The 24,394-nt window shown below is 32.0% G+C and overlaps 5 protein-coding genes across 9 annotated transcripts; 4 read left to right on the top strand and 1 right to left on the bottom strand.

Annotated features, from left to right (window-relative positions):
• Positions 1–248: 248 nt before the first annotated feature.
• Positions 249–2,667, top strand: LOC8267108 (transcription initiation factor TFIID subunit 14b). 2 transcript variants are annotated; one of them, XM_048374053.1, is made up of 6 exons: positions 249–475; positions 691–779; positions 887–1,108; positions 1,182–1,369; positions 1,684–1,724; positions 2,278–2,667. In XM_048374053.1, the coding sequence occupies exons 1-6, from the start codon at positions 368–370 to the stop codon at positions 2,368–2,370; spliced, it is 741 nt and encodes a 246-aa protein (XP_048230010.1). In that variant the 5' UTR covers positions 249–367; the 3' UTR covers positions 2,371–2,667. The 2 variants fall into 2 exon arrangements, with proteins under 2 accessions (XP_048230010.1, XP_002530747.1); XM_002530701.4 differs by having other exon boundaries at positions 251–475; positions 1,612–1,724.
• Positions 2,668–7,245: 4,578 nt separating this feature from the next.
• On the top strand, positions 7,246–8,514 carry LOC107262166 (auxin-responsive protein SAUR50). Its single transcript, XM_015726339.3, has one exon. The coding sequence runs from the start codon at positions 7,929–7,931 to the stop codon at positions 8,244–8,246; it is 318 nt and encodes a 105-aa protein (XP_015581825.1). The 5' UTR covers positions 7,246–7,928; the 3' UTR covers positions 8,247–8,514.
• A 2,966-nt stretch (positions 8,515–11,480) lies between these two features.
• LOC8267109 (peptide methionine sulfoxide reductase A5) lies at positions 11,481–14,643 on the bottom strand. The gene is made up of 3 exons (XM_002530702.4): positions 14,151–14,643; positions 13,914–14,058; positions 11,481–11,921 (listed from the first exon to the last, which is right to left on the bottom strand). The coding sequence occupies exons 1-3, from the start codon at positions 14,567–14,569 to the stop codon at positions 11,724–11,726; spliced, it is 762 nt and encodes a 253-aa protein (XP_002530748.1). The 5' UTR covers positions 14,570–14,643; the 3' UTR covers positions 11,481–11,723.
• Positions 14,644–16,306: 1,663 nt separating this feature from the next.
• LOC8267110 (50S ribosomal protein L20) lies at positions 16,307–19,208 on the top strand. Of its 4 annotated transcripts, XM_048375056.1 has the most exons (4): positions 16,329–16,545; positions 17,297–17,411; positions 18,311–18,524; positions 18,894–19,208. In XM_048375056.1, the coding sequence occupies exons 3-4, from the start codon at positions 18,339–18,341 to the stop codon at positions 19,080–19,082; spliced, it is 375 nt and encodes a 124-aa protein (XP_048231013.1). In that variant the 5' UTR covers positions 16,329–16,545; positions 17,297–17,411; positions 18,311–18,338; the 3' UTR covers positions 19,083–19,208. The 4 variants fall into 4 exon arrangements, with proteins under 4 accessions (XP_015581820.1, XP_048231013.1, XP_015581819.1 ...); XM_015726334.3 differs by lacking the exon at positions 17,297–17,411 and having other exon boundaries at positions 16,307–16,450; XM_015726333.3 differs by lacking the exon at positions 17,297–17,411 and having other exon boundaries at positions 18,315–18,524.
• A 1,002-nt stretch (positions 19,209–20,210) lies between these two features.
• Positions 20,211–22,623, top strand: LOC107260748 (peptidyl-prolyl cis-trans isomerase Pin1). Its single transcript, XM_015726338.3, has 2 exons — positions 20,211–20,683; positions 22,208–22,623. The coding sequence occupies exons 1-2, from the start codon at positions 20,449–20,451 to the stop codon at positions 22,330–22,332; spliced, it is 360 nt and encodes a 119-aa protein (XP_015581824.2). The 5' UTR covers positions 20,211–20,448; the 3' UTR covers positions 22,333–22,623.
• The last annotated feature ends 1,771 nt before the right edge of the window (positions 22,624–24,394 follow it).

Raw genomic sequence — 24,394 nt, 5'->3', positions numbered from 1 at the left:
CAAACATCATATACTTTTTCTCAATATTATTTTAGAAATTTAATTTTATGGCTAAAAAAATTATGCCCATGTATTTAACTTTAACAAAATCTTAATTTTATGTTCTTAATTGTAATGCAAAAGGTTAACATTGTAAGAAAAACGTTTTTGAGGGACTTAATTTCAAGGATTAGCATAAGATAGAGAACCTTTTTGTAATATATAAACTTGACAGAATTTTCTTTTGAAACAAAATTGAAAGAAATTTAAAAATAAACCCTAAGCCCAATTTTAAAAATTGGTCGTTAAACCGTAAGGCCTGCAATTAAAGCGGGAAAGCCCTAATTGTATCTCATTCCAATTCCAATCAACATTGCTGGATTGTGAAATGCTTAATCCAACGGCAGTCGAATCCCAACCAGAAGATGGTGGTTCCGCCGCGAAGCCACAGCGTATCAAATTTGGAAAACCTACTGAAAATAGCGACACCAACAAGGTAATATTTCTTCATTCGCACTTGATCTTTATTTGATTAGTTCTTGCTCAATTATGTTTTCTCTCTAGGTTTAATAGTTCTTTTTGGTATATGAATGACATTATTTCATGATCTCGTAGAAATTAATTTGAGTATCTGACTTTCATTAGTTTAGAACTTGAAAAGATAGTAACTTTTGTTCAATTTCTGATTGCATGTTATTGGTTATAATGTAGGTTGCAAACATGAGAATTAAAGATGTGGAGATAAGTGTTCCTGTTGTATATGGAACTATTGCATTTTATCTTGGCCGAAAGGCCAGTGAGTAAGTGCTTTTCTTTGTTTCTTTGTTCTCTTTAATTTATTATTATTGTTATTATTATCGCAATGTATTTTGTGTTGGTTTTTGCTAATTGTTTGTCTGTTTATTAGGACTCAGTCACATAGGTGGACAGTGTATGTACGTGGGGCAACAAATGAAGATATTGGAGTAGTGATAAAGCGAGTTGTTTTTCAATTGCATCCTAGTTTCAGTAACCCTACAAGAGTCGTTGAGTCACCTCCATTTGAGTTATCGGAATGTGGGTGGGGTGAATTCGAAATTGCCATCACTCTCTACTTCCATAGCGATGTCTGTAATGAGCAGTTGGACTTGTGAGTAGTTTATTTCTTACTGCCTTGATTTGGATGAGGAGAAGATTGATTACCGGAAGCAGTTTTTATGCAGGTATCACCAGCTGAAGTTGTATCCCGAAGATGAAACTGGGCCTCAGTCTACTAAGAAGCCTGTTGTTGTGGAGTCTTACAATGAGATTGTCTTTCCTGATCCTTCTGAGAATTTTTTGGCTCGTGTGCAGAATCATCCTGCTGTTATTGTGCCCCGGTTGCCTGCTGGATTCAACTTGCCTACTCCCAGTAAGATTTCTTCTTGCCTTCTTTTATTTAATGGATTCATGTCCCAGTATATGGTAGTGGACTTGTCAATATATAAGATATGTTTCTTATTTTTGAATATCCAGCACCCATATGCTTATCCATGTAAAAGTGTTGTGCTTGGATGCTCCATGATGAAGATCCGAGTAACATGGCTGCACTGTTTAATAAACTCTCAGTTTCTCTGTTGTTATATTAGCTTTTTGAACTTTTGGTATTTCCAGTGGAAATTGTGAATGAGAAGAGAGGGGATACCAAAGATCATCCACTTTATCATTGGTTCTTGAATTTTTCAGAGGCAGATGAGCTTTTGAAACTTGCAGCAGCTCGTCAGCAGGTTAGCATGTTCTGGTTCTAAATAACTTGGTCAAACAATGTGTAACTGCTTAGTGAGTGCTGACTGTTTTAGCATGATGGGATTTTTTAAAGAAACTCCTTGCTTGTACTTCGAAAGATGATAATCCCCTCCATGACTTGCTAGAGCTAATGATGATTTTGTCTCTTTTGCTGCTATCTCTTTGTCAATTATTTTACCTCTGATCATTATACCAACCCAAAAATATTAGTATTAAACTCGGCCTATAGTAATTGTCCTTTGCACAGAAGTCAATACTTCATATGCCTAACCTGATTTAAGGGAGTCGTGGAAGAAATGATCTGACATTTTAATAATATCTAGTCGTGGAAGAAATGATCTGACATTTTAATAATATCTTATTTTGGTTATTGGCATGCAGTATAAGCTGTTCTATTTGCACACACCATTGATAACCCCACCTGAGTGACCTTTGTTGGATTTTGCATTGCATATTGTTTGTCTGTTTCTATTGTTTGACAGACAGATTCTGAACTTATCAAGATGTATATTTGATGCTATGAAAATGTGATAGGTGCAAGCTCATATTGTTAAGCTGAGAAGACAACTGAATGTGATAGATGGGCTACCACAACCACCTATAACAGCCTCTACTTATGATTTGTGAATGAAAATATCGTGCTGGATTAATTTTGGAGCTTTATCATCAAATTTAATTAATGGGTGACAACTCCTCGTGGCTGCAGTAATCAACTTTTTTTTTAGTGTAATTTCTGTGTAAAGAGCTAATATTTCTGGAGACTTTCATGAACAATAGATGGCTGTATAGCATTTTCTAGAGAATTAGCAATGAACAATGTTCTTTTCTCCTATGTTAGCAAAGAAAATTGTCAGAGACTACTTGGCGTGTATTTATGTCTCAAAGAGGATATTGGAGTGGAATGTTTATGATTATATGTTTCTATGCTGATCGAGTCAATGCATTGAAGGGAATACAGTCAAGATAGTTCTCGATCTAAGAAAGGAATGAAGTAGGAGATTTACCATGGTGGGTTTAGTTGAAAGAAATGATTCAAAGTGCAGATAGCATGATGGTATTTTTCTGATTCTTTTCAATTAATTACATATTGTCTGTATTTTGATTCAGCATTTAGGAAATATGTTTATTTTCTATAAAATTTTATTCACTTCCAGAAAATGTAGACACTTTCTGATGTACATAGTAATGTTTTGAAGCTATTTTATTCTCTTTTATATTGATGGATAGTGGCTGTCTTGCTCATCTCTTTTTATTAACGGTTTGTCTCTCTCTACCCTTTTAAAATACGCATGAAAGCCATTGATTTCTTAAAGTTGGGCATCATCTATACTGCATGTAGATTTTAGTACTCAATCAATTTGGTGTAAGTGGTATAAAGTTCATATGAGGGAAATCGATCAGAGTGATCTCTATGTTTAGCCAATTCATGGAGAAAAAAAGATATGTGTTAGTTTAAGGGGAAGAAGCTCTCCGATATAATTTCCAGTAGAAAACTTTTTAGAGGTTGCATTGACAACTGAAGGTGTTGTTGGCCATTGGGAAGATATTGCATTGCCTTGCTAATTTGTCTCTATTGAGTGTTTTGGAGGCAAGGGTAACATGGCCTTCACATGTAATCATTGATAGGGTCACTATCTACCAAAAGTAATTGCCTTGTTATGATTATCTATGGCGGTTTGCTGGACTCTGAGTGACAAGGACATGCCATCCCCCGTTTGCATTTCTTACAATCCTACTTATTTTCAGACTTTTTGCCTGTGTCGATATTCTTCATTTATGATATTATACTTCCCTTCATACTTGAATTTAGGTATGTGCTACTGATGATCCACTTTGACATACCTTTGGTTTTGGTACCAAATTGCAGGAATGCTTATCCATTGGAACGTGAAAGACAGGTAAGACTAATCTTATAAGCTTCTAAAGGTAGCTTTGTCAGCCTCAGAACATGAGAAATGACTCGTGTCATTTCAGCAAAGGCTGAAGATTTGAGTGGTGGTCAGTTTTAGGAGGAACGAACCACTGTTTGTTTATTTCCTGTATGTGGTGGCTATGTGATGATTTTTGCCATTTTGGTTTAAGCAGAGACACATGGACACCCCTATCCCGTTTGTCATGCAGGATTCGTCCTGAAAACTGATGAATATCTGACAACTGAGAACAGTTATTGATATAGTTTGATTTCTTATATGTCCTAACAGAATTATGGGAATCCTACATCACAATCTTGGCTGAAGATCTTTAGCTGTCTATAAGCTTTTGTTAGCCAAAGAGAAGGAACTGACTGAGGCAGCATGTGGTCGGCACAAGAAATTAAGTAGGTATTAGTCACATGTTTGATTTCATACTTAAGCTGTTAAAATTGTACTAATCTAGGGTTGACAAGTTACTAGTGCAAGTGATGAGACGTTAGCCGAAAAAGGAGAAAAGAAGTATCTTCTGAGAGTTGATTTTTAAATGGGTGGCTCATCTATTTCGTATGCAGAAAGCATATGAGAATAAATATTATTGGGGTTATAGATAGAAGCTGGGATAGTATCTCTTTGGAGGAGTAAAATCATAATAGAACAGAGAGAGCAGGGTCGAATTCTATTGAAATAATTATAAATTTAATATCTTAATTTTTTAATTTTTTCTATTTCAGTGTTTAAATTATTTTTTTGTTCAATTAAGTGTCTGAACGTATTAATTTATGTATATTATAATATCTCTTACGAATATAATAGATTAAATTAATAATTTAATTCATTTTATATATTGAAATGATTTAAATATTCTTCCTCATTATTTATAATTTTTCTATTTTTTTTTCTCCTTTTTTATTAAATCTTTTTTTAGCACTAAAGAAGCAAAGAAGTTAGATTATTTTCTTATTTTTTTTCATTCATTTTAAAGAAAGAAATTTACTCATTATTTTTTAATTTTTAAATTTTATTTTCTTTTTAAAAAAAACTTAATACATCCTCCTCTCTATCATCTTAACTTGAAATAATATATTTTTTTTTTTTTCAGGTGAATGCAAAGAAAAAAATAAGAAAATAATGTTTAGCTTTTTATTTGGATTAAAGAAAAAAGAAAGTTATTATTTTTTCTTTCTAATATCTTGAGAAATAAACATAAATTTTAAATAAGATAATGCTGCAAATGGATAGAGAAAAAAAAAGAGGAAGAGGATAAAAGAAAGAGAATGTAAAATTATTTTGAAGAAAAATATTTAAACTAATTTACTGTATAAAGTAAGTTATATTGAATATTCGGAATAGGTTTAAATATTTAATTAAATAATTAAAATATTAAAACATTAAATTTGTAATTTTTTCAATTATATTAAAGATGGGGCATTAATTCAGATTGTTTTGGATAGAGCTGAAAAAACTGTGGATCGGGATTCGGGAAGAGCTTCTTCACTCGGTCAGGGAAGTTCATGCCCAGCCAAGTTGAGTAGCTTGAACAGACAAAATTTCATAAGAGTAGACCACTTGGGTAGGGACAACTTGCTGGGTTCAGATTCAATAAAAAATTTGAGCTTTGGTGTGTGAAACTTGCTCTCTTCATAGTTCTTGGTGTCTCAAAATCTAATTCTGGTTTAGTTTGATTTCTATCAAATAAACATATATTAACAAAAAATAAGCTTTTGTTCCTCTTTTTTCATTTTTTTTTTCTGAGATCAGTGAGGTTTGTTACCTCAACGGGTGCTCCATTTCTAAAGTAATTTCATTTTATAAAAAAGGTTTAAAAAAATAGTACATTAAATTAAAAAAAATTGTAAATCTATTTTTCATTACATTTATGAATTGGAATTGAAGCATGATTGACATGGATAAGCTGAAGTTTTGAAACTCAGTTATGAGTATTCCAAAATTGAACAGACTCAAAAGGCTATCATTGCCGTTGATGTCACTTAGTGGTCCATTGTTTTTTTCTTTTAAGTTACCAGAAATGTGTCTGCTAGACAGAACCAAAAACAACATCAACAGCAGCAGCAAAGGGGGGCCATACACTTTGGATATAATAATAAATCCTTAATTTTGAAACGTCTAAATCAACCTCATTTAGTACCATGCAGGCAGGACTATAATGTCTGGGCTCTTACCGGTGGTGCAGTGCAGTGCAGTGGCTTGAACTAAACCTTAACCCACTGTTCCACTTTGGCTCTGCCAAAATCCAATGAATCTGGCTGGTACCCTTCTTTTCTTTTTCTTTTTTTCTTTTTCTGGTTTGTCATTAGCCTAATTTCTGAAGTCCTATTCTATGAATCATTAGTGTGTCCAACTTCTTTTCTCTTTGGGAACAGAATTTGTACGTCTAGCCGGCCATATCCCAAGTGAGACTTTAGACAAAATCATCATATGACTTTTATTCAAATTAGTATTTTTCTTTTAGGACGTGTTTACGTTTAGCGGTGCCAATTTGTTCTCTCGAAACTCACTAATAGGTACGGCTGACCCATATTTAAAAACTGACCAGTACTATGTATTCGTATTCATATTTTATTTCAAATAATTCTTTTTAAATTAGATAAAAATATTAGAAAATATATAATTAAACTTATTAATTTTGATTATCTAAAAATATTGTATTTATAAAAATTAGACAAACTATTTTATTATTCAATATTTTATTTTTATTATTTTAATATATAGTATATTTGAATATATTATATATTATTTTAGTTAATTAAAAGCTTATGTATTTGATGTTTTAGTTTACTTAGATTTTTATATATACGTTAAAATCTTGACAAATAAATAATTAATAAATTAGTAATCTCGACTAAATAATAAAATTTTTAAATCTTGACTCGAGTTAATATATTAAATAAATAATCTCGCTCAATATATAATATAATAAATTTTTGGCCTATACGTATCTAATCTCTATATATAAATGATAATTTTTGAAATTTAAATTTCACATATAAATAAATTTTGATAAAAATATATAAATAAATAATTAAAATATAAATATTTTTAAAATAAATAAATAATTTATCTAAAAAATAATATTTTTTAGTCACAATAATATTATTTTATAAATTTTTTATTATATTTCAATAATTATTTGGACAGTGAATTACTTATGAGTTACCTAAAATTCTATAGTTACAAAACGGATTTAATACTTATTATCTAGATAGGTATGGATAAACATACATCATTTTGGATATGGGCAAAGATATAATACTATCCTAGTTTCCTGTACCATACTCGTTATCATTCCTATTCATTTAAAAACAAATTTTATTGTACCACTTTTATTAAAACAATTATCACTTAATATTAAAATTGTTATACGTATCCGATCTGTCATATCATCAAAAAACTCGTTCAATAAAATTATAATATCTTATTTTATATTTTATATCTTTATATCAAACTTACACCAAAAAATTAATTATTTTATTAATTTTAACTATTTTATTAATCCTAATTAATTTTTAGATTAAGGTTAATATCCAAAACGGGAATGATATATAACAATATCATTTTTGGTAATGCGGTGGATCGCAACTGTGTTTATGGAACCTCTTACTATTTTGTTAAGAGCTGTTTTGGGGTTTTGAATCTTACCAACTGGTCTTAGGAGACTAGTGTGAAAGAATATAGAAAGGATTGAATGAAAAACAATATAAAAATAAAAGAAAAAAAGAGTTCATATTGAAGCATGCATAAGCAATGCTGAAATTAAATGAATAAATTGTCATATTATTATTATTATTATTGGTATGAAGACACGTGGAGACCTGGCTGGAATGGATAAAATGACTTCTCCTAAGTAGAGACACAATTGGGACATGAAAAACTTAAACAAAAGCACACAAATGTTTGCAACCTTAGAATTCCAATAGTATTAGAAACAAAAGTTAGAAAAAACTCTGAAGTGGGAAAGAGTGTGTCCCTTGATGTCTTTGGAGGAGGCAACAAGGTAGGATAAGCCCCTATGGGGTTGGAACTTGCTTGCCCTTACCTACATTTCCACCTTCTTAAAACTCTCTTGGTCTCTTCTTTCTTCCTACACATCACATGTCTTTGTTCCAAACCCAAACCGGACCTTCTCCCCATAAATACGTACCTCTCTAACCCCTTTCAATCATTCCACACGTCTCTTCCTCTTTTTTCTTTCGATCAATCTTATACTCTCAAGCACTTTCCACATAAGCACAACTCATCCATAACCCAATTACAATGGCTATGAGGAAATCAAACAAGCTTCCTCAAACAGCAGCTCTAAAGCAAATCCTCAGAAGATGCTCGAGTTTTGGAAAGAAACATGGATATGATCAAGAATCTGGCCTTCCTGATGATGTGCCAAAGGGTCATTTTGCTGTCTATGTTGGCCAAAACAGAAGTAGATACATTGTTCCGATTTCATGGTTGGATCATCCTGAGTTTCAGAACTTGCTTCAAAGAGCTGAAGAAGAATTTGGGTTTAAACACGACATGGGTCTTACCATTCCCTGTGAAGAAGTTGTTTTCCGCTCTCTAACAGCAATGATCAGATAAAAAGGATGTAGACTCTTGGAGAGCATTCATCAATATCTTTTGAAGATGCATGGAGAACATATATTTATACACACACACACACACACACATATACTTGAAATTCTTGTAACCCTAACCTGAACTCAGCATTGTTTAACCTAGTAAGGTGGATGTATGTACCATCAATTCTTGATTTTTCTCTATCATTTAATCCTTTTCAAAGGATTGATAATGTAAAGTTGGTGGGGTTTTCTTGTTCATGATCAATCTTATACCTTCTTTTCTGTTATATATTTTACTTTTCTAGTTCATTCATGCATGGTGCAAGTGTAGGGCTGCCAATTTCAGCTTGAAGATATACCCTTCTTATATTGCAATCAGTGATATATAATTTAACGTTTTATATTTAAAACGGTCATCTATTTAATAATAAAATATAATATATGGCGATCGTAGCCAAGAAAAGTTCGCAGTGGTGTGGCATTTGACTTCTGTATTGGAGGGAGAATAAGGGTTGCAAGTGGGGAAAGGCTTGAGTTCTATAATTCCATTATTGACTACGTTATACAACATATGGGGAAAAATTGAAGTCTCAACAACTAGGGTTAGTTCAGGAAGCATATCAGGGTACTTCCTATATCATCCTAAGTACAATTCACTTGTCTGATACACTAGACACTAATTATGTAGCGTTTAAACCAAACCAAACCATAAACCCTTCAATTTTTACATAATTTACATGTCAACTTATTGATATTGTAAGAGAAGATATGAAGTTTGATATATAAATCAGGTTAAATTTTTTTAAGAAAATCACCATCATTAATTATTAGATATTTAGTTCGGTAAAAAAGTTCTATAAAATTCGAGCAAAGGTTTTAAATTCAAATCTCTTTTCCGAATTTCTATGATTAAAAATAAATAAATAATAATAAGAATAATTGAAAGAAAACATAATAATTGGTAATGTTGTACAGCAAGATGGCTTTGTCATGCTTGCTACACATAGTATTAATTTGTCTCCATTTATTCATATGCAACCAAAATGAAAAAAGAAAAAGCCATGAGTGGATGAGCATGAACCAATGAATTCCCATTTCATTCTATTTTTTTGAATTATTATTTTATCATAAAAAAATAATTTTATATTAATTGAATATATTGTCCATCTCTTATTAAGATGAGATATTAATATTTCAAAAATGTTGATATATTATTACCAAAAAGATATTGACAAAATGTTCACTGATTGATTTCTTTAATCTGAATTTTGACTTTTCATGTATCATATATATTTATAAAAAAAATCCTTAATTTAATATTTATCGGACATTTTAAAATCCATTATTAACGCTTTATTTTATCCTTTTAGTCAAAGGAATCATCAATGCATGCGTGACAATCTAATTAATTCATTTATATTCGCAATAATCATATACTAAATTCTAATTTTATTATATTTATTTAATATCCAGTTGCCTAATTAAATTTTAATTTTTATAATAATAAATATAAACTTAAATTAAAAACCTTTTAAATTTTTTAATATAAATAAATTTCTAAACTATTTATTAAGGCAAACTTTTATATCTTAAATTAATGGTTACAGTGATGCTTTGGCAATAAAGATGAAGAAAAATGTGAGCTGACCACAACAATAAGCTTTCATTGAAGTTGGAGACAAGGCTCACATGTTAAAGCAGTGTGCTGATAAATAAATATCAAATATAATATTATATAACATAGCAAACTGTATTTTATTATTAAACTCCTTTGATTTTTAATTTTATTTTATTAAATTATATTGCAGTTCTGTTTTATTGAGCTCTATATATCTTATTAAGAATTTCTAAATATACAACCAATTAATGGCTGTTAAAAAATAAAATTAAAAAAATAATGGACCCTCTTTCTTCTTTCCTACCTCTCATCATTCTTTACCCCCCTTACTGTTACAGAAAATTCTGTCAGGTTCAGTTTCTTGGACCCTTGAAGTTGCTTCTCAGATCAGTTTCCTCATTTTCAATATCGAGAAAATATATCAGTAAGACTTTTACCCTTCATCCATGGATCAAAAGAAGAAGAAGAAGACAGACATTTACCATGACCAAATTTATACAAGGTGGTCTGTTTTATATCTTCCTGATTTGAAGGAGGCCTCTGCTAACTGGAGCTTCCATTTATTATGAGGCTTAACTATACCCTCATTAGCTCAACATTTTAGGGTTGCAGGCTTATCAGCAGAAAGTTGACTAAAAATGTAGTCTGCTAAAGTATGATAAGAACTTTACTGTCCAAGAGCTAATCCTAACTAGCAGTAATTCTTTAATGAGACTTTTACAATGATCAGTAGTTAGAGGAAAAACAGGCAATACACCCTTTCTGAGTCCCACACATTCTATGAAGATTTTATCCTTTTTGTTGAGACATTCCAGAGGAAAAATCTGACTCTTTGCTATATTTGATTGTGAACTTGAAACTGTGTAAAAACGATATGAAAAACTCTGAAGAATGCCAACTGACTCCTTGTCACCTTTGCGAAACAAAAACAAGTCATCAACAAAGCAAAATTGTGCAAGATCATGAGGCTGCAGATTGCATCCTTCAAAAATCACATAATTCCTATCCATCTGGAATGTCCAATTTTGCAACTTATTGCGCAGATGTACTAGTAATAACCTATATGGTTTCTTCAGATTTTAGAAGATTATCTATGTTTAGTAGTGCATTGCATGTATATACTAACTAGAAACTTATATATTTTTGTAGATTTCAGAAATTATCACCGAGAAAAACGAGCCTGCGCTAGAGCCCCCCCAACTACAGGAGTACATGAATAACCTCTGATCTCCAGGCTTATATGAATCCTTTGCGATCTAATGTATGTAGGCTTCTGCTGTAACCGATTGGAAGCCAAAGTGCCCAAGTCTATGCAGACACTGTAATCAGTAATAAAGAATGCCTTGACATAACTTTCTTGACTTGTCAAGTCTTTGGGCAAAACCCATATTTGGATCCCTGTATTTTTCAGTAGTAAGCTTGTTTTACTGGTCCTCATAAATGGCTCAGAGAGGAGTTGAACCCCTGGAAACAGGAAAATTTGTTTCCATGCTTATCTTCAGAGTCATGGTCATTGTGCAATTCTAGGACCATCTATAAAATTCATTCTGCTCATGAGAAGCAGGCAAAAGAGAGACGTCTAGGCACAGCATGAAAGAGCTAATTCTTTAAGTTCCTGATATGCCAACATAAATGTTTAGTATAAACAAATAAATTCAATTATAATGTTTTTAAGAATAAAGTCCTTTTTGAACAACCAGGATATGATGAAGACTATTTGACCAACAAAAGAATATTGAGTCCTAGAAGGGTACCCAAAATCTATCTGCTTCTGTCATCCATTACTTGTGATCCTCAATAGCATGACATTACTAACAGCATTGATTGTGCTCTTGAAGAAAAGCTTAGCCAATTACACATATATACCCCAAATGCCAGTTACACGTCTCTCAAAACAGGCCAACCTTTCCTAACAATGTCATTGATCTTCGCTTCAATCTGGCTTTGTACCTTTGGAGGACAGAGCTCTACAGCATAACCATTTAGTTTCGCTGCCAAACTAGACCTTTCAAGCTCCTCTTCAGGCAAGTTACCCATCAGCTGAAGAAGAAATGGTCTTCGCTTAAGCTCAAATTTCTGCAGTCACCAAACATTTGAAATCCATTAGCACTATTTAAGGGAAAGTTCAGTAATTTTTGGAATTGGAATGCGTACAACTCTTGGAATAGGATTCAATTTGATTCTTTTGGTAGACAAAAAATCCAAGTTTTATGATAATTTTACGTTTCGTAATATCCTTTTCTCAGATATAGAAATCAATTTCTACTTCTTATCCCAAGGCATAGCAAATGTTCCCTAAGTTCTATACAGAATGGTTTTCTACTTGAACATTTTCAAATGTTCTCTAGGCCATTAAATTACTATTCATTTGCCACATGCAAATCATGCGATGATAAGATATTAATAGAAAGCAATTATCTACTCAAGCAAACATATTATGATCATTTACACCTTGCATAAATAAATATACAGTGAAAAATATTTGTTTTAGGCAATGATAAGAATTAACTAAAAATGGATACATGCTCATCGATAAATAATTCAGATTAACTCCATCAGAATTATTCCAATTTCTATAGATTTAAATTTAAGAACCAATAAAAGAATAAAAATTCTTAAAATATGTATTTAAGGTTAAGTTTAAAAGGAAAAAAGCAAAACAAACACATGCACGTGTTTGAGCTTTTGCAACTGCTACCAACCAAACCTTATAATTTTAACAGATCAAACAATGACCAGTTATTAGTAGTATACTCATGGTTGTAGCTAGCATTTTGTGTAGAAACTTGATTAAACTGCCAATATAATGCTGCCATAACAGCAGCACCACATGATCTAGCATCTTAGGATAAAAAATTAGTCCAACTTGAACTCCTTTTACGTGCCAAATTCTTCAAAATTTTGAACTCTTCCCTATTCTCTCTCTTTTATTGATCTCCAGCATTTAAATGCCATTTAGCTTACTCTGCTCATCATAAACCATCCACCAGACCAGGCCTGGTAACTCAGGGCTCCAAGCTCCAAGGCTAAATACCAATACTAACCCAGCCGTTTCCCAACTTTCTCTTGCTTTTCTAATTATGCAAGTCTCACTATCAAATTTCATTGCAAGCCAAGCCAAGACATGCTAGATAGATATGGAAGCTGCAGGCAAAGCCAATCTTTTCGAGAGAGAAAAATTCTCAGCAGATAAAGGAAATGACACCATAGATTCAGGATTTGCAAATTGTGATTGGCGTAAAAGAATTAAAAGGGGGTGGCTCACTATGTGATTAGAAGACCAGCTGAACTTGACTAGAAAGCATGCTCATGGAGGCCTCTATGAGATGGCTACCATCTTCTTCAATGTAGCAATGACTGAGATCAACAAGTAAAAACTTTCTCTCGCCCTCTCCATAAACAGATAGGGTTGTTAGTTGGATTGGCCCTTAGATCTCTTTTTGAAATTTTGCATGCTTCTATTCCTTAGGATGGGAATTATCTATTTTAAGTTTTCTCTTTAAGAAGGAAAAAAAACTTTTCAGGAATGAAAATCGATTGGCCACCAGATTTGTTTGCTTCAAATGAGAATTTTCTGGTAGGAAATATACATATCAACTTTAATAGAAGATTAAAAGACATTAAAAAGTTGTAGAAATTTTAAATCTTGGTCGTTCTGTCTGTGTAGTGCCACTGAGTCCATGTTAATAACTCAGCTCATCTAAGTCTCACCCTCAAACAAGTAACATTCCCAGAACTTAACAAATTTCCTAAATGTAGACCCAACTTTGGTCATACATTACTATTTCAAATCATTAGCCTCGTAGCTTAATAGTTAAAAATGAAAAAGTGGACAGAATTCACAACTTTATTTTTACAAATCCAGCGGAGCACACACTTAAGATCAGATCCTACTCAATAATACAAATTCTATCAAACTCCAAAACCATCGTACTAAAATCTAAAAGATTCACATACCCAATCAAAAGAATTTTGCACCATGCATAATACTAAGCAAGTATTAAATTCTACAGAGAGAATAGTAATCATAATAATAGATAATAATAATAATAAAAGAAAGCTAAGAACCTGATGTTCAGGTTCTGCAGGATAAAATGCCACAAGCTGCTGAATTTGAGTAGTGACAACACTACTCCTGGACTTTAATTGCTCTTTTTCTTTACTAACACCAGCTAATCTAGATTCTTCAGTTCCATTAGTAAAAATAATAGACCTGCATTATAATTATAAAGCACGTATTACATTTTCATACTTAATTGAAACAAGCCAAACAGACCACTGGGTTTGTGATCATTTTTAACTTACCTGTATTGATTCCCAACATCAGGACCTTGACCAAAAACTTGCCTTGAATCATGACTTGACCAGAACACCTCCAAAAGTTGCCTATAACTAATTACCCGTGGATCATATTCCACCTGTACGGACTCGGCATGATAACCTAAGCTTCTGTACTCGGGGTTGGGTTTCGATCCACCGGAATAGCCGGCGGTTGTCCGAACGACGCCATTTAAGCATCCAAATACTGCTTCGGATCTCCAGAAGCTACCGAGAGCGAAGACGGCCGTTTTAAGAGGCTGATGATCCGATGGGTCTCCTGATGATGGAATAGAGCTCCGATTCGGGATCCGAATGGAAAAGGCTGTTTGATTGGTTAGTGAAAGTGTGAGTAGCGCCAGCGTTAAGAATTTAGGAAGAATGGCTTCCGTTTCTGGGAAAGCCATCTGGTTTCTTTCTTTTCCTTTTCTTTTTTGCTTTTTTTGTCTTCTCGACGTGAGACATGGTGAGAGGATATGGATTATAAAGCATAATTACTATTTACCCCCTCAGATTATATTGAAATTACAATCTTACCTTTTCCCGGTTTTTCTTTTAACTGCATGTGGCGCGTAAAAATGGACAAGACGAAACACCAAAAGATAAAACTAATGATTGTCCATTTTAATATTTAAAACAAAATAAGATAAAATTAAAATTAAAATACTCCATACTTATAGTAAAGTTTCTATATATATGTATTAGCACTTAATGAGTGACACTAATCTTTAATTAGAGAGTTTAAGAAGTTTAATTTGTTAGTATATATTATTTATTTAATAAAAGGTCTCCTTTCACTGCATTAGGCTAGTAATTCAGTAATGAGTATAAATATTTTAGTATTTTAAATGAAAAACTCGATTCGATTGGCTGGTTTGTATTTCTAAAATGATGTTTTTATATAATGAATTACTTCGTATAACTATCCAATCAATAATTAGTTTTGCTAATCTTTTAGTTAAATTGAGGTTCCATAAGGCATTGAGCACAATGCATTCTGGTTCCAAAAATGGTTGCAGGGAACCTCGTACTATAAACCAATTAGGAGGGAGATACAAATAGTAAGGCAAGTGGTTCTTCTCGTAGGAGGGAGATACAAGAGACCACTGCCAGATCACCATTATGAGGGCTCTGGACTTTAGCCTTGTCATTTCCTCTAATAGAGGTATTTGAATCAAGCTTCATTACTCTTGGGGAGACCAATTACTAGGGGTTTATGAGCTTAGTTGTTGAAATGCATTTTACTTTTTCATAAGGGAGAGAATGCAAATTTTATTTACTATTTTTCTTACTCTTCTAATATAATTAGCCTAATTCATCTTAAAATTTATATCAAACATCAAATAGTAAAACAAATCATTCGCTAATCACTTAGAAAAGTAAAAAAATAAAAAATAACTAGATAAATCATTCATTAAAAGAATTATTATAAACATCCAATAGATAAAAGTAAATATACTTTATAACGTTAAATCATTTTGTTATCAGACCAATGCCATTTTACCATTTTACTGATTTCATGAATAATCGCAATAAGAAACCCTAAGAATGATACTAATGATTAAGTTAAGTTATATCATTCAATCTCAAACTATTAAACTCATTCGATATCGGTCTATTTCAAGATTAAAGTGTAACTTAACAGATAATAATGCGGCAAGTTAATTTAATTAAAAGTAATCTAATGATGGCTTTAGTGACATGAATTTGTTATTGGAGTAATTTGTGAATTTTTGGATAAATTCAAATATTTTTTATAAAACTCGGGAGAATGTGATTCGAGAGATGGCATGTTTTAAATTTTTCATTGCCATTTGATTCATTTCCATTATCTATGATATGTGTATTTGAGAAATGTTATAAAAGAGTTAGAAATTGATGTTATGAAAAATTAAATTAAAAACTTAAAGAATTTTGTGAGAAATGGAATTTAGAGAGAAATTGAGAATACATAATTTGAGAAGGAAATTATGGTGTTTCTAATGCTAAAATTCAGTCATGCTCTCTTTCTAGTCCGTAAATGGATTAGTTTGGCTTTTAAATAGAAATTTTAGTCTTATTTGTTGAAAAAGTTGAAAGGCGGACTATTTGATCCCTTGACAGAACTTAAAGGGTGCAAATAGACCCTTTGTCCAATAAAGCTTAGGTTTACAGTCAACAGTATACATATACTCTAAAAAAATGCAGCCGCGCACCGTCTTCTCTTAACGAAAGAATTACTCTTTGCTACTGGACGCCTGCTCCGCCATCGTTCGCTATTGGTCCCGGCTGCCTCGCCATCCTTCGAGGTTGAAATCTAAAGAACTTTTGTTGTCAAGTCTTTAATTATTGCCTATTACTAGAAGACTCAGGCTTGATCTTCCTAACAAGCTTTACATTCCTTGTAAGCCTCTTTATATAAAGTTATGCTACTTTTTTTTATTCAGTTGCTCTGTTTCTGGATGCACAGTTGATTTGTGCTGTGTTAGGGCTGTTTCCTTTTGTATTTCTGATCGGGGTTGTTTTTAATTTATTGACATGATCTTTGTCCGATTAATATCTGGTTGAGTTTCTAACTTCATTTTCTCTTTCATTTTTGCTATTTTGATTTGTTTACATTGGTTAGATATATGTATTACTTCTTTAATATGAAACTCAAGAAAACTTTGATTTGCTAATACCTGGTTCAATTGTTCCTGTTGATGTACTTAGCCCCGGACAAAAACATTATTCTTTGATCGTAAAGATTTGAGCTTTCATCAGTTTTTCTCCTTTATTTCTCTAAGCTGTCCCAGCGTTTGGTTTTCAGTTGTAATGCTTGGTCAGCTATATATTGAGTCATCTTGTTAGTTCGTATATGTAAATTGCTCGTTTGGTTCTTTGATCCCTTATGTGATGCAAGTAGGCTTTTATTAAGGCAGAGCTCATTAACTTTACTATAAGGAAGCTTGTAACTGGACTGATATAAATAGATGAAAATGTATATAGTTATAGCATTCCGAATACAAGATTTGCCCTTTGTCTTTTTCTCATATTGCATTCAAATGATTCGTACTGTACAAAATACGTTATGCTGTGATTCATTTTTCTTGACATTTTCTTTATATATGGACTTTTTTCTTTAATCTAATTTAAATTGTTACTTTCGATGCTAGAGATCGTGGAAGCCAAGCTTGAAAAGTGGGTTTTAGTGATCAGATTAGTCTTTTGTCAAACTTGATACGCCACTAAGTATCAGTTACCTTTTCTTTAACAAAAAAACATTTCAAGGTTTGCTGATATTTCCTGCTCCCTGGCATGTTTTGGAGAACTTGGGATGGTCCACAAGCTATATTCTGCCCAGAAAGATTTATCCATATTTCTGCTGTTTACTACATATGTGGCATTATATAATCATATGGGATATGCGGCAATATGATGAAAATGAGCAACTTAAACATTATTTTGTCACTGCTTTTTCTTTCCCTGTAGTTTAGTTTTGTGCAAGAGAGAGTAGCCCTGAAAGCATAACGTCCAAGTTTAGCACTAACAAAAATTATGCATACGTGGAGACAAGCCAAGGCTTGTAACTGCACTTTTGAGAATGGCAGGCTCATTTGGACTAGCACAGATCACATGCTTTCTAATTCCTACTATTTATTTTCTTAATGAATAATCTGAAATGCTGTCCTCTCTTCTTCTGGAAATGTCGTTACAGAAGGGAAAACTAACTGGTTACAAGTGAAATTGCTCTAGAAGAAGATAATTATATCTTTAGAAGTTTCAGATACAGTTGTTATGTTTTCTATTTACTGAATAAAACAGAACTGTCTCCACTCCTCCCATACTGTGCCAAAACATCCTGTTAGACCCAAATCTCTGTACCTTCAGATTTGTTTATTTAGATCGCATTTAAGTAGATAGTAATGTAATTAAAGGTCAATTTTGTAATCATAATGTTAAAGCATGCCCCTTTCTTGTGTTCTTTTAATTGTTGTTGATAATATTAATACCTTATGAATGAATTGAAATTGTCATACCTTAAACTACCCTAATTTTAGGGTAGTATCTGGCTTGCTTTATACTTAACCAATCTGTAATGGCATAAAGAAATCATGTTTTCTATGTGGTTCTAATTCTAATTTAATTTTAAGTGCAAGAAAAATGATTTGGATATTGACTTTGATTAGGCAGTAAAGAGAGAGGGAAGGGAGAAAGATGAACAAGAAGGAGATATTTAAACTTGCAAAAGGGTTTAGGGGAAGAGCAAAGAACTGCATTCGGATCGCAAGGGAGAGAGTAGAGAAGGCCTTGCAATATTCCTACAGAGACCGTCGCAATAAGAAGCGGGACATGCGCTCCCTTTGGATCCAACGCATCAATGCTGGCACCCGTCAACATGGCGTAAGTCATTGTTATGATTTATTACTCTATGTTCTTTTGCATCAGCATTTACTAGATTTATAATGTTACATTGTGTTGCGGCTCTGTTGGTTAATTTCGGTTAATCAAGAGAAGGTGTAACTAGGTTATTGAGGTGTGCCGAACGCAAGGATTTTCAAATTTGTCAGTCCAATATTATAACTTTTGCTGTGCTAGTGTATTATCTTATATAGGGAACATGTATGTAGAAATACAACCTTGGGGATGATTTATTTCTTTACACTCTGATGCAGATTGAGAATGCAATCTTTTTCGCTATTGTGAACAGATTTATGATGGGCTACTGACGTCTGTTTTCCCATGGTTAATTTTTACTTGCTTTTTTATCAGGTTAACTATGGTAATTTCATGCATGGGTTGATGAAGGAGAACATTCAGCTGAACAGGAAAGTTTTGTCAGAGCTATCCATGCATGAACCCTATAGTTTCAAGGCCCTGGTAGACATATCTCGAAATACCAATCCTGGAAACAAAAACTTGGTATTCCCTCCTAGGAAGGTTGACACAATTAATGTATAATCAATTTACTCATCCATTCCAACACCAGTTAGTTCTTGGTTGGAACTAATCTTCTAAACAATCAATTTGATACTTTAGATAATTAGTAATCGTTTTCAATAATTATTATTGTTTTGTTTTTGCTAATTTACTTCCAATTGTCACGTTCAAGTTATGAATGTGCTGTACATTCCCTTGTGTCTTAATGTTGTCCTAATCAAAGTCAAGGAACCGTTTGTATATATTTTAGAAACAAGAACGTAGGAATGTATGGTGGTGGGAAAATGTGATCTCCTTGGCAAAAGTCTTTGACGTGGGCAAAACATGTTCTCTGGATCTGGACGACCATTACTTGGATAATATGTTCTTGTAACTTATTTATAATACTTTTTGTTTTGAAAGAATTACTTCAAAAAAATACCAAAGTGAATTTTACTTCAAGAAAATAAGAACATTGTGAAACATTAATTATATCATTAACTCGACGCTAAATATTAAAAAATAAAAAATAGAAAATTAACTAAAGAAAATCGCATGTTTTGTAGACTAGCAAAAGTCTAAAAGAAAATTTTAAAATGAATCGAACTGATTTGATTTGATTTAGTTTGATTGGTTTTTAAATGTTTTGTAGACTCGGGTTAAGTTGTTTAAGAATTGTAATTACATCGGTAATGTTTCTTTTAATATTAATAAATTTAATTTAATCGAATAAATAAAAATAATTAATTTTAATAATTTAGTAAAATAGATTCTTATATTTATAATAAAATTTTATTTTAAGAGTGATTTTAGATTTAATTGAATTTATTTAATTTAATTACTATAATTTACCTTCTTATATAATTCAATTCGGTCTATATTTATTAATTCATTTTAATTCATTTTTAAAGCTGGTTGAATTTATTCCATAAAACAAAACTAAACCGACTAAATAGTTAATCCTATCACAAACCTTTTTTCTATATAATTACAGGATGAATTTTGTATATTTTTCCCATTAAAACAATTAAAATAAAATTACTAATGTTTTTCTCGTCCCTTTTACAAATTCAAAATATTCAAGTTTTTTCTTAAGAGATTTGGAAAAGATAAAGCTAATATTTTATTTGACGCGTTTTCTTCTGAATGGTACTAAAGGATTTTGATAAGCTTACAGCCGAGCATTTATTTTTATCTCACAGTCACCGGCACCTCCTTCTTCTTCTTTTATATTCTGCTAAGCGCGCACTCACACAGAGAGACACCCACTTGGACTTATATCTGAATAGTAAAAATAGAGTCGGATCGTAAGAGGAAGAAGGAATCGGTCTCATCAGAAGATCGAACAGCTTTAATTAACAGCAAAGACAAACAAAGAGAAAGAGAAAAGAACAAGAAAAGGTCTAAAATGGCGTCAACCAATCAAGTCAGGGCATCACATATACTTATAAAGCATCAAGGCTCTCGAAGAAAGGCCTCTTGGAAAGATCCAGAAGGTCGCGTCATTCAGAATACGACAAGAGAGTCCGCTGTTTCTCAACTCAAAGCTTTCCGTGAGGACATCGTTTCTGGCAAAGCTAAGTTTGAGGATATTGCCTCTCGCTTCTCTGATTGTAGCTCCGCTAAGCGCGGCGGCGACCTCGGTTAGTTTCTTTTCCTTATCTGTTTGTTTGTTTGTTTGTTATAGAGTTTGGAGATCTCTAAATTTAGCTTTAATTTTTAGGGTTTTGTAGCACCGATTAGGGTTTTGCGTAAATTGTTTACTTGTAATATGGTAATAAAAGATTTGGTTAACGTGTAGCTTCAGTTTTTCGTGCCTGGTGTTATTTTACAGTTATTTTTAGGATTTTGTATTGGTAATTAGTCTCTGCTCTTGAGTTACTGTTAAAAGAATGGCAATGCATTATTTGGAATTGAAATGAACTTAGGGTGCGTTTGGGTGGGTCAATTTGGGATTTGTCATTTGAAATCCTTTCTTCTGAAATGGATGAATTTTTAACTTCTGACTTCAGATTAGATTTCATAGCATCTTGGGAGTGTATGGTTTTGATTAACATGTTATGAACTGATACGTAATTACAAGAATTCAAACAGGCAAATAATAATAACTAACTCATTAATTTTATTTGTAATCTTACCCAAGCAATTATTGTTTTAAAATTATATGAACAATTTATAATTTTGCAAAGATGAAAGTTTAATAGAAGTAAATTTTAGGCTGAAAATCAAACTCAGTTCAAGTCAAAAGCCAAAAGAGGTTAGTCGTTTTCATATTGTTTTATTACTTATTAATATAAAGATGGATATAGTATATTTGCATTATTAATTGAAGTTTGAAGAGGAAAAGACATAGATTTGTATCTGTATGAAGTGAGATCTAGAAATTGATAATATTTGACAACCCTTCCCCCTTTGAACCTTCAAAATGGGGGCTACTTTCTTCTATTAAATCATAGAAGGGAAGTAAGAAAATGAAGAACTTTTAAGGTAACACTAAGTTTAGCTGAACACTTGTAACTTTTTTGGTTGCAGCAAAAAATTCCATTTGCCTTTCTGATGTATGAGAGATTTAGTGACTGTTGCTAGTTCTTTTATGTTTCGCAAGTATCAATTAATTGATGAGTTATATAGGTGATAGAGATTAGGAAGTTGAATTGATGCAAGAAAAGGAAGATGCGGTGACTGTTTTTGAACCTTATACTGTAATAGCAGAATTGTTAAGGAAAGATAAGACGAGGGCGAAACAAAAGAAAGAAAATAGAGAGGACGAATTGTTAGGCACAGATTCCTTTGAATTTAATCAAAATACTCAAATCCACATTATCAGATGCATGGAAAGGCAAAATCCTTACTGGAATAACTAACTCCATGGATCTTTATACAGAATTTCTTTGGAGAAATTTCTTTTTCTGGGACTGCATCTTTACTGAGAGGATTCCTCTTTGCTTATTTTAACTTTTGAATCTAAAGGTTAGATAACAGTAACACATTGCTCCATCCCAGTTGCATGACCATGCCTGTCTGTCTATGTGTGTACTTATGAACGGAAAGTCTTTTTTTCTCTCTTCCGAGTTTTTTAGCTGAATCAAATGTAACTTCATGTATATTTAACTGTGATGTATATCATGCTTCAATCTAAACAAAGCTTTACGCAAATATTTCAACAGGTCCATTCAGCCGGGGCCAGATGCAGAAACCTTTTGAAGATGCAACATATGCTCTTAAGGTTGGTGAGATAAGTGAGATCGTGGATACTGATAGTGGAGTGCACATTATCATGAGAACAAGTTAATCAAGAAGCCTTTGGGTAATTCCAACCGATTTTTTCAGTAGACTTGTCACAAAAGATTCAGGATATGGAAAAATTGCATTCGCCTCCAGTCAGTGTAATATCATAACATTATGATGCTCCCTTCTTCAGGTCTTTTATTGTTTGAAAGTCCTTTTGACACATTGATGCAATTGTTCCCCAATACTGGTCCAACGTAGTGTTCTTGGGATTACATTTTCTGTTTGTCGTTGTGGTTTTGGTTTTGGTTTTGGGATAATTCGACTGACTATAATAAGGGTTTTTGATATTTAATCTTATGTGTTGTATATTAGCAGGATCTTATACTATTCTGATTGAGTTGCATGGAATTGCAGCAGAGGATTAGGGAGAGGCACTAACATGGCAGTAAAGAAAAATGATGTTAAGCTTATTCACATCATGGATAGAATAAGCTTTTGGATGGTTGAATGAAATATAAAAATTGATATGTAAATTAGTAATATGGTAATATTAACATGTTTTATATATAAACTTTAAAATCAAATTACTAAACTTACTATGCATTCAAATCTGTAATGATAAATTCTTCATACTAAAGTGGACCGGAAATAATATGATTTCAATAGAACATTCGTAGCACCTATCGGAATGGTATTGATAACCTTGATCATGAAGGACTAGATTACAAATGTTGGTTGTAAATTTTGCAGAGATTATATTATATGTAAGTTTTTAATGATGTGTGCTTGGAAAAGGAAAATAGTTTATCATGGATTTGATCACCTGTCAAGGCACACTGGATCGATTATAAAAAAGTTCTCTCTCTCAGATTTTTCTTTAAAGCTGAAAGAAAATAAGAACATTATTTTTTTCTTTCTTTTATTTTTATTTCAAAGTGGAAAGGAAATTTAGGGTTGAAAACAATAATTTTTTTCTTTTTTTTTTTCTCTTTTTTAAATATAAAAAGTTTTTTTTTCTATTTTATTTTCATTCTTTTTTTATTTTCTTTCAGTTTATTTGATTAGTGGAATTGGAAGGTTTGGTCTTTTTTTAATAATTAATTCTTTCTCCTTAAAAATAAAATGTGCAATGAATAAGCAGGACTAACATTCCTACACTTATTTTTATCCATAGAAAATCTACCGGGCGATGGGTTGCACAATAAATAGTATCTATTTTAGTATCTTAAATAGTATCTATTTTAGTATCTATTTTCTTTTATCGGCGAAGTCTCATCTAGTGCAAAAGTGGAGATTTGAACTCAGAACCTCTACCTCCAAATAGTTGCCACTTGAGTATTGCTAACACCAAAGCTTATAAAAGACACCACATTATTCATCAACCATATATCTATTGGTACAGCAAAGAGCTAACCCATGTGGAATTCATCAAAATTCAAAGATAAAAAGCACAAAAATCCTCCATCGGCTATATAATAAATGTTAAATGTTAGTTAAACGATGTATATGATTTCCTTACATTTTGTACTAGTGGGTTTTATAAGAACCGGTAACTTCCAACCTTTATTTGGGAAGGAAATAATAATTATAAAATGGGGGTTTTTAAATTCTTAAAATTAATCAAATTTCAATCCACTTTAATGATTCCTTTGATTTTCTCGATTGTTTCTTCTTTCGATTTAATTAATATAATTTCTTGGGGTTTTCCCTTAACCCTGCAAAATAAACTGTATTTTGAAGTCTGTTGTGCATTTGTAATGGTTGGTGGCTAGCATGAGATTTCTTTAATCTTGAAATATTATCTACATATATGTTTGGATCCTTAAACTTTTGCAATTGACTATCTAAATTTCATTTATAGCTATTGAATTTTTCAATTTTACGAGCAGTAGATTTTCGTCATAAATATTATACGCATAAATGTTATATCACTAAAAAAATAGATTTGCTCATTAAGCCATTTTTTTTTAATTAGAGAACTAAAGTTCCGAATCTTTAAATTTAAGAAAATATTATAAAAATAAGGCACTATAAACCATATTCGAAAACATGGAAGGTTTCTCCGGTCAAACCTTGAAGACTTTAATATAATTTTTTATTAATATTTTCCGTGACATCTCTTT

Source organism: Ricinus communis, chromosome 5, assembly GCF_019578655.1.
Source record: "Ricinus communis isolate WT05 ecotype wild-type chromosome 5, ASM1957865v1, whole genome shotgun sequence".
NCBI lineage: Eukaryota > Viridiplantae > Streptophyta > Magnoliopsida > Malpighiales > Euphorbiaceae > Ricinus > Ricinus communis.
Note: the sequence above shows the minus strand (reverse complement) of the source record. Positions and strands in the feature narration are given on the sequence as shown.